The 10,224-nt window shown below is 46.3% G+C and overlaps 2 protein-coding genes across 2 annotated transcripts; both read right to left on the bottom strand.

The window, feature by feature from the left end:
* Nucleotides 1-211: 211 nt before the first annotated feature.
* On the bottom strand, nt 212-1,102 carry LOC139023554 (myristoylated alanine-rich C-kinase substrate-like). Its single transcript, XM_070436906.1, has one exon. It carries the CDS (start codon nt 1,100-1,102, stop codon nt 212-214), a length of 891 nt encoding a protein of 296 aa, XP_070293007.1.
* A 131-nt stretch (nt 1,103-1,233) lies between these two features.
* Nucleotides 1,234-1,893, bottom strand: LOC111957579 (acid shock protein-like). Its single transcript, XM_023978436.1, has one exon. The coding sequence runs from the start codon at nt 1,891-1,893 to the stop codon at nt 1,234-1,236; it is 660 nt and encodes a 219-aa protein (XP_023834204.1).
* Nucleotides 1,894-10,224: the final 8,331 nt, after the last annotated feature.

The raw sequence follows: 10,224 nt of genomic DNA, 5'->3' as shown, positions 1-10,224 counted from the left end.
CTTGGTGGTTGTAGCTGCTGCCTTGGCTTCCCATTAGCGGCCTGCTTGGTGGTTGTAGCTGCTGCCTTCGCTTCCCCTTGCGGCCTGCTTGGTGGTTGTAGCTGCTGCCTTGGCTTCCCCCTTGGCAGCCTGCTTGGTGGTTGTATCTGCTGCCTTGGCTTCCCCCTTGGCGGCCTGCTTGGTGGTTGTAGCTGCTGCCTTGGCTTCCCCATTAGCGGCCTGCTTGGTGGTTGTAGCTGCTGCCTTGGCTCCCCCTTGGCAGCCTGCTTGGCGGTTGTAGCTGCTGCCTTGGCTTCCCATTAGCGGCCTGCTTGGTGGTTGTATCTGCTGCCTTGGCTTCCCCTTGGCGGCCTGCTTGTGGTTGTATCTGCTTTCTTGGCTTCCCCATTAGCGGCCTGCTTGGCGGTTGTATCTGCTTTCTTGGCTTCCCCATTAGCGGCCTGCTTGGTGGTTGTAGCTGCTGCCTTGGCTTCCCCATTAGCGGCCTGCTTGTGGTTGTATCTGCTTTCTTGGCTTCCCCCTTGGCGGCCTGCTTTGGTGGTTGTAGCTGCTGTCTTGGCTTCCCCCTTGGCGCCTGCTTTGTGGTTGTAGCTGCTGCCTTGGCTTCCCCATTAGCGGCCTGCTTGGTGGTTGTAGCTGCTGCCTTGGCTTCCCCCTTGGCGGCCTGCTTGGTGGTTGTATCTGCTGCCTTGGCTTCCCCCTTGGCGGCCTGCTTGGTGGTTGTATCTGCAGCTTGGCTTCCCCCTTGGCGGCCTGCTTGGTGGTTGTAGCTGCTACCTTGGCTTCCCCCTTGGCGGCCTGCTTGGTGGTTGTATCTGCTGCCTTGGCTTCCCCCTTGGCGGCCTGCTTGGTGGTTGTAGCTGCTGCCTTGGCTTCCCCTTGGCGGCTGCTTGGTGGTTGTAGCTGCTGCCTTGGCTTCCCCCTTGGCGGCCTGCTTGGTGGTTGTATCTGCTGCCTTGGCTTCCCCCTTGGCGGCCTGCTTGGTGGTTGTAGCTGCTGCCTTGGCTTCCCCATTAGCGGCCTGCTTGGTGGTTGTGCTGCTGCCTTGGCTTCCCCCTGGCAGCCTGCTTGGCGGTTGTAGCTGCTGCCTTGGCTTCCCCATTAGCGGCCTGCTTGGTGGTTGTATCTGTTTTCTTGGCTTCCCCTTGGCGGCCTGCTTGTGGTTGTAGCTGCTGCCTTGGCTTCCCCATTAGCGCCTGCTTGGCGGTTGTATCTGCTGCCTTGGCTTCCCCATTAGCGGCTGCTTGGTGGTTGTAGCTGCTGCCTTGGCTTCCCCTTGGCGTCCTGCTTGGTGGTTGTAGCTGCTGCCTTGGCTATCCCCCTTGGCGGCCTGCTTGGCGGTTGTAGCTGCTGCCTTGGCTTCCCCTTTAGCGGCCTGCTTGCGGTTGTAGCTGCTGCCTTGGCTCCCATTAGCGGCCTGCTTGCGGTTGTATCTGCTTTCTTGGCTTCCCCTTGGTGCCTGCTTGGTGGTTGTAGCTGCTGCCTTGGCTTCCCCCTTGCGGCCTGCTTGGCGGTTGTAGCTGCTGCCTTGGCTTCCCCCTTAGCGGCCTGCTTGGCGGGTTGTATCTGCTTTCTTGGCTTCCCCTTGGCGCCTGCTTTGGTGGTTGTAGCTGCTGCCTTGGCTTCCCCCTTGGTGGCCTGCTTGGCGGTTGTAGCTGCTGCCTTGGCTTCCCCTGGTGCCTGCTTGGCGGTTGTAGCTGCTGCCTTGGCTTCCCCATTAGCGGCCTGCTTGGTGGTTGTAGCTGCTGCCTTGGCTTCCCCCTTGGCAGCCTGCTTGCGGTTGTAGCTGCTGCCTTGGCTTCCCCTTAGCGGCCTGCTTGGTGGTGTATCTGTTTCTTGGCTTCCCCCTTGGGCGCCTGCTTGGTGGTTGTAGCTGCTGCCTTGGCTTCCCATTAGCGGCCTGCTTGGCGGTTGTATCTGCTGCCTTGGCTTCCCCATTAGCGGCCTGCTTGGTGGTTGTAGCTGCTGCCTTGGCTTCCCCCTTGGCGTCCTGCTTGGTGGTTGTAGCTGCTGCCTTGGCTATCCCCCTTGGCGGCCTGCTTGGCGGTTGTAGCTGCTGCCTTGGCTTCCCCTTTAGCGCCTGCTTGGCGGTTGTAGCTGCTGCCTTGGCTTCCCATTAGCGGCCTGCTTGGCGGTTGTATCTGCTTTCTTGGCTTCCCCCTTGGTGGCCTGCTTGGTGGTTGTAGCTGCTGCCTTGGCTTCCCCTTGGCGGCCTGCTTGGCGGTTGTAGCTGCTGCCTTGGCTCTTCCCATTAGCGGCCTGCTTGGCGGTTGTATTGCTCTTCTTGGCTTCCCCCTTGGCGGCCTGCTTGGTGGTTGTAGCTGCTGCCTTGGCTTCCCCCTTGGTGGCCTGCTTGGCGGTTGTAGCTGCTGCCTTGGCTTCCCCCTTGGCGCCTGCTTGCGGTTGTAGCTGCTGCCTTGGCTTCCCCCTTGGCGGCCTGCTTGGTGGTTGTAGCTGCTGCCTTGGCTCCCCCTTGGTGGCCTGCTGGCGGTGGTTGTAGCTGCTGCCTTGGCTTCCCCCTTGGCGGCCTGCTTGGTGGTTGTAGCTTGGCTTCCCCATTAGCGGCCTGCTTGGCGGTTGTAGCTGCTGCCTTGGCTTCCCCATTAGCGGCCTGCTTGGCGGTTGTAGCTGCTGCCTTGGCTTCCCCATTAGCGGCCTGCTTGGTGGTTGTAGCTGCTGCCTTGGCTTCCCCATAGCGGCCTGCTTGGTGGTTGTATCTGCTTTCTTGGCATTCATGTGTTTCTCACAAAGCTCACATGCCATATGCATGAGGAAATATTTTTAATGCATTGCTTGTTAAACACGTGTGCGTTGATAGCAGCCATGTCGAGCATGTTGTAAAGCACCGCAACAGGCCAGTGGCGAGTACCTCCTTTCACAGAGTCCACACCAAACTTTTTCATAAAATAGAATAGAAACAGTTGGAATTATATAGAAGAAGAATACTAATAAACAGTATTCTTTTAATACCATATAATACAATGAGATAATATTTGTTGCGTGGCAGATGAATGGCTATCTGTATAATATGTACCCCATACCTGTCAGACCAAAATGACTCCACATCCATGATCTTTCCACCGTTTGCCACATGGACATACGTGCCACACGTGCCATAAATGCTTTGAGTTCCTCCATAAACATGTCCCACATACTGTTTCCTGTTCTGTGTGCATGAGCGACAGTACAATCTCTGATGTGCTGCAACATGTCACATAAACAATGAAAACTGTCGAGTGCACTGGCAATTTGTCTCTTTGCGTGAGGTGTAGGGCCTGCTCTCTCTGTGAGACGATTCTGAGAAAGCTCCTTCCTGTTGCACTCTTTTCTACCACAACCGTGCCATCCCTCCCAGACTCCTGTCTCACCGTGCCATCCCTCCCAGACTCCTGTCTCACCGTGCCATCCCTCCCAGACTCCTGTCTCACTGTGGCAGTTGGGATCACTGTCTCAGTTGGCCCTGTTTTGGTTTTTCTGCGGAAAAGGCTCAGACATCGTAGGTGGAGGCTCGAAGTTAACATCAGAATTGGATGAAGACTCTTCATCAGCAACATCGACGGTTAGGGACATTGCTTTCTTTACGTGTCAGATTATTTTATATTTTTTTAATGGAGTGAACAATATTTATAATAAGGGTTACATGGAGAAAATCGGACCTATCTGAAATGAAAATCMATGGCCCTCCWTTCAGCAAAATACATTTGACCTAAACTCTCCCTGAATGTTTAAAAAAGTGACCCTCCGCTATAAAGGTGACCCTCCCCTAAATATCATTCAATTCTGAATAATTTCACATATTAGCATATATATATATTTTTTTTTAATACCACACAAATTGCCTAAATTAAAGTATGTACAGAGAGATAGGCCTCTGTGTTCATCTTATCATATTTCTCCATTGCCAAATCAGTGTGTCTTGTTTGTTACGTAACTGTCCCTGTTTGCAAATAATAAACATGAGACATTATTAGCAATCTGAGCATGGTACTTTCAAAATGTATGCCTACCTTTCCACCCCAGACAGAGCAGAAAATGTTAAGCTTTTACTGTTGGCTACTCTTCTTCTGTGCCATAACCCAACAAGAGAAGGTCACAAGTGTTTCCCTAAAAGCTGCCTGGGTTTAAACATTTTCAATTGTACAGAGAGTCAACAGCRTAATCAATTGATAGTGACATAATTAGATTACTTCCAAGCAAAGTCACCCTCTGAATGTCAATTATCCTCATATTAATCGAAGTCATTTAGAAGTTTTCCAGGTATTTTTGTTGCCTACAGCTTGTTTCTAGCATAAAGCATCGCGGACCAAAGGGCTGTTATAGATCACTTTATATAGTCAGATCTGTTTTATTTACTTCAATAATATTTTATTTAATAAAAGGTAGGCCTATGGCACACCTACGCATACCTAGGGCTGTTACGGTGACCGCATTACCTCCACACCAGCAGTCACGAGTCATGATGGCAGTCAAATTCCACGTGACCGTTTAGTCACGGTAATTAGGCTTCTCTAAGCTCTGATGCTGCTGATGGTCATTAGTAGCCTACCAAACTTGCTAACTGCCTGGTACTTAGCATTCTATTGTCCCTCTAATCTCTTTGCCATCAAGGCAAATGTAATCGAAAATCTAAGACTTAATGAGAGCTCACGTTGCGTAACATTTCTATAGGCTATGCAATTGCTTGAGAAAACAGAGTGATGGCCTCTAAAGAGGAGGATCCCATCAGCTTTCTATAGGCTTACTATATTTATTTCTCAACTTTCATAATATTAAGGACATTGCTTCTCTTTAAAAGACGAGTATAGCCTGCCTGGCTTGCATGAAAATGAACCAATGGAAAAGCGTCCTCCATTCGCTATTTATGTGCATTCTGTAGGTGACATGTACATTTTTCAGCTGCCCCTGTTTCAAGGCAGGTGCATGATAATGGTACATTCTAAATCAACACAAATGACACACATATATTATTTAGTATATGTAAAGACAAGATTAAATCAAGAATAGTGTGATGGTTGACAATATTAGCCTATCCTAGCCTATAGCCTGAATGATATATTATCACTTGTGAATGATGCCCAGCTGAAGGCAAGAAACAGTACATGCTTTTTTTTGTGCAACTTTTTCAAATTGTAGTCGCACACCTCATGTAACCTAGGCCATAGGCATATACGTTTTGATAAGGTTTGTAACACAACTAAAGTGGGCAAATAACTTCTTAAAATGAAGCACAACAGGTGCTTTACAACAGGTGTAGAACCTAACTGGCATACATATGCAGATCATTTTCATAAAGTGCACCTTTATAATAAAAGSACTACATGCATGATCACGTGTTCACTTTTGAGAATGGTTATTTCTTGCTAATGGGAAATTTGCGCTTTYTAGCCTACTGCCGTGTGTGCATTTCTGCCCTTATAATGTGAAGAAATAGCCTCATAGTCTATCAACATTTTCAGCTAAAAGTTCTCATCTGTTGTGTCAGGCTCATTGATCAGTGCTTGTATTAATTTAGGATCTATCGCATCCSTTAACTGTCCCAGACTACGTTTGGAATATTTATTTCTCGCACAGAATATAATAGGTCAACTTTTGTACTATGGGGGATAGTAGATTGACATGGGCTAGTGTCTTTGCTGTTCGTTAGGCCTTCTCATCTTGTTGGCTGGCGAAAAGTAAATGTTGACAGATCTTCCAATATCTTCAATATGCCCCTCGGGAATTGGATAAGGACACACACAGTTGCGTCCCGGATGTGTCTGTCTTCACTTGTAGCCCATGAGAAAGACCTAATCACGTGACTGAGAACCATGTGATGGAGAGGTGCTTCGCGCAGCAGGAAGAAGGGAATTATAATTATTATATTCAGCACAACTGCCACTGGCCGCAAAAGGAATGGATTTTTTTAGTGGGCATTACGGCCACACAAGGGGATGCTGCCGTGAAATTTGAGGCATTATCAAGTGCTTGTCGAATTGTGAACGAGAGACTGATAAAGTGTGTTCAGCCTGCGTGTCACGCCCTGACCTTAGAGATCCTTTTTATGTCTCTATTTTGGTTTGGTCAGGGCGTGAGTTGGGGTGGGTATTCTATGTTCTATGTTTTCTATTTACTTTGTGTTTGGCCGGGTGTGGTTCTCAATCAGAGGCAGCTGTCTATCGTTGTCTCTGATTGAGAACCATACTTAGGCTGCCCTTTTTCCCACCTGTGTTGTGGGAAGATGACTTTTGTTTAGGGCACATAGCCTTTAGCTTCACGGTTTGTTTTTGTAGTGTTTTGTTGTTTTGTTCGCGTAATTTTATAAATAAAGAAAATGTACGCTCACCATGCTCACCTTGGTCCTCTTCTTTAACGGCCGTGACACTGCGCAAGAAAACAAAGCAGAGCTCATGCCTTTCATGCAACTTTTTCAAATCTCATTAGAGTCACGTCATGCAGCCTTAGAATGTATTAAAAATTAAAACATGTAGCCCAACATTTGTATCACAACTGAAGTTACATAAGTAACTCTAAAATAAACATGTAGGAGTACCTGTGTCTTTGTTCACTGCTCAACACAGAATAGCTGCATGTGCGCACTCTCTCAAACCGTTTGGAGAAAACCTCCTTTCTATTTTATTCAGCTTTGTTCAATTGTATTCTTCATACTAGAAAATAATGCCACGGAATTCTAAGCAAATCTTGTCTGCTAAATGAACTAGTGTAGCCCACAGCCTAATGGCATAGCCAGATCAGGGCCTAACATGAGGACAACTCAGAGTATCCTATTCTGTTCTTCTGAAATAGACAACATTTTCTTCATATCATGTTTCTTTAGACCTGTCTAAAATATAATATGGATTTATTGTAATGGTGTACGCTATATTAAATGGATTTGTTCGACTTTTAAAATGTAGTTGTTCCCTTCGGTCTGCATCAGTGCTGGTATGCTATGCACGGGCCAAGAGACGCTAAATGTGTTTACGTTAATTGATTGTCAATTACCGTGAGACTGGCTGTTATTTGCATGAAAATTAACAGCTGACAAAATGTCATGACCTCCACAGCCTACTCATACCTCCTCAATTCGAGTCTTTGTTTTAAGCCCCCTGTTGTGTTTGTTTCATGTTAATTAATTCTTGTGATCCCGTCCAAAACGACCGCCCCATTATAGCTGATTATTAATCCATAATGATACACATATAATCACCTAATGTTGTGTTAGATCTTTTTATCAACTTAAGTTCTTATGACATTGCATGTTTTGAATTTCTATTTGCTATTTATGGCCTGTAGGTCTCATTGACCTGAGCTCGTACAACTAATTTTTGAGAAAAAAAGCATAATGGATTATTTATTATTTGACTATAAAAATACTCAGATAAAACATAGTGTGCTATTTATCACAGACTACTTTGTGTCAAAGTTTGACAAGGACTCTCTCCTCCTCACCAGTTCATGATCAAAGATATGATTAAGAGCCTCACATACAGTATATCATTTGGTCATTTTTTATTTGACCTTTTACCTTAAGTCCAACGCTCTAACCACTAGGCTACCTGCCGTCCCTCCACTCTAACCACTAGGCTACCTGCTGCCCCTCCACTCTAACCACTAGGCTACCTGCCGTCCCTACACTCTAACCACTAGGCTACCTGCCGTCCCTCCACTCTAACCACTAGGCTACCTGCCGCCCCTCCACTCTAACCACTAGGTACCTGCCGTCCCTACACTCTAACCACTAGGCTACCTGCCGCCCCTCCACTCTAACCACTAGGCTACCTGCCGCCCCTCCACTCTAACCACTAGGCTACCTGCCGCCCCTCCACTCTAACCACTAGGCTACCTGCCGTCCCTACACTCTAACCACTAGGCTACCTGCCGCCCCTCCACTCTAACCACTAGGCTACCTGCCGCCCCCCACTCTAACCACTAGGCTACTGCCGCCCTCCACTCTAACCACTAGGCTACCTGCCGCCCCTCCACTCTAACCCTAGGCTACCTGCCGTCCCTACACTCTATCCACTAGGCTACCTGCTGTCCCTTCACTCTAACCACTAGGCTACCTGCCGTCCCTACACTCTAACCACTAGGCTACTGCCGCCCAATGTGCTGCCACAGAATGAATTTGAGAGCAAGGCCTCAAAAAATCTTTATATACCAGAGCTGTGAGAAAGTTCTATATATTATTGAAACAATGTTGCAATTGTTTGCGAGAATGCCAACAGGTGGCTGGAATCCATGCGTGGGAGTTGCTTATGTGGAGGTCCCGTGGGGCATAGCCGAGCGAGTGAGTGTGTGCGCTGTGCTCCAACACACATATGGGGGGCCTGGAGAGAGAATGTGTATCCATCTGCATGAATAGAGCCATGTCGCCTGAACATCATTACCATTTTATACACTCATCTTGTATCTACACCACTATTAGTTCGTACTGGCGTCATTTTTGACACGGTGCACTAAGGGTACTAAAGTTAATAATACACACAACATTTTTGAAAATCATCAACATTTATTTTGTGTGTGAATTCAGATCCCTGTGTGGCAAAGTCATGCTCTTAATGACAATCGATTAAACGAACTAGGTTTTTCAGAGAAACTTAGTAAATCGGCTCCAAATTTCGACCGGACGAAGAGCACAGCGGATAGTGCAGAGGGTTAAGATAAACTATTCTTACCCTGATCACTGGTAAGGACATATTTACCATTATTAATAAGGTATGTAGGATATTTTGTGAGGTAAATATTTAAACCAACATGATCAGGATATACAAGGAATATTACATCCATTTCAGCCTTAGCTCACATTTTGTCATGTTCAAACAGAGCAGTCGTACTCTATATTTAGGTCTTAACTTGATAAATAACAGGATAACAAAAGAAACCTATGTAGCAAGTAAATACTATATATATATAATTTAGTACTATTAAAAATGATACGAGAGTAGCTGCTAAAGATTACGTTCTTGATTACCATCCTGATCGTTCACATCAATGTACGTCCAAAGTGATGTCGTTCTCATTATTGTCTGATTCACATGCAAGTCTACTACTTGAAATCAATAGCTGTGCGCTAAACGTTGATCAGTTTTTTGCTTCAAATGATCAGGATTGGCTAGTTTGTGAGCAGATTTCTTGACTAGGCCTTATCATGTGGGGAAGAAACCTTTGACCCTCCCCTACTGCTCTACACAGCCATTGGTTAGTCAGCAGTGCAGCACACACACAACGTTTTTGAAAGCAAGAGCAGAGCAGCCGTGGCTCAGGGAAAGGAATATCCATTGCAGTGTGTAATGCAGCCTAGTTTTATTTATACCATCTCAGCATCCCGCACATTGACTCAGTACCAATACCCATGTATATAGCCTCATTATTGTTATTTTAATGTGTTACTTTCTTTTTTACATTAGTTTATTTGCAAATATTTTCTTAACTCTTATTTTCTTGAAACTGCATTATTAGTTTGGGGCTTTCACAGTAAGGTCTTACACCTGTTTGGCGCATGTGACAAAATAAACATTTGATTTGACATCTTAGAAATATAACTTTGCTCTGTGCTTCTCCCAGCCATGCACTTCCTAGCCTATATGCTATGGATAATTTGATTGAGACCCCACTAAATAGCCCATAGGCACACTTGATATTGCGCCCAGCTGAGAATCAGAGATGAGGGCGGCATTGGGCACACATTGATTGATATATAAGCCTAATAAGCAACTCATTCTAATACACTGAGAAATATAGACATTTCATCAATCATCAATCAAGTTATTTATATAAGCCCTTCGACATCAGCTAATATCTCGAAGTGCTGTACAGAAACCCAGCCTAAAACCCAAACAGCAAGCAATGCAGGTGTAGAAGCACGGTGGCTAGGAAAAACTCCCTAGAAAGCCAAAACCTAGGAAGAAACTAGAGAGGAACCAGGCTCTATGAGGGGTGGCCAGTCCTCTTCTGGCTGTGCCGGGTGGAGATTATAACAGAACATGGCCAAGATGTTCAAAATGTATAAATGACAAGCATGGTCAAATAATAATCAGGAATAAATGTCAGTTGGCTTTTCATAGCCGATAATTAAGAGTTGAAAACAGCAGGTCTGGGACAGGTAGGGTTCGCATAACCGCAGGCAGAACAGTTGAAACTGGGACAGCAGCAAAAATTACAGCAGCAAAATTTTATAAATTACAAGTTACATGACCCTATTGAAAAATACTAAACCTCCCATTGACTGAAATTGAAAAAGCAGGA

This window comes from Salvelinus sp. IW2-2015, linkage group LG33, assembly GCF_002910315.2.
Source record: "Salvelinus sp. IW2-2015 linkage group LG33, ASM291031v2, whole genome shotgun sequence".
Taxonomy (NCBI): Eukaryota; Metazoa; Chordata; class Actinopteri; order Salmoniformes; family Salmonidae; genus Salvelinus; species Salvelinus sp. IW2-2015.
This window is presented reverse-complemented; position numbering and strand designations above follow the sequence as displayed.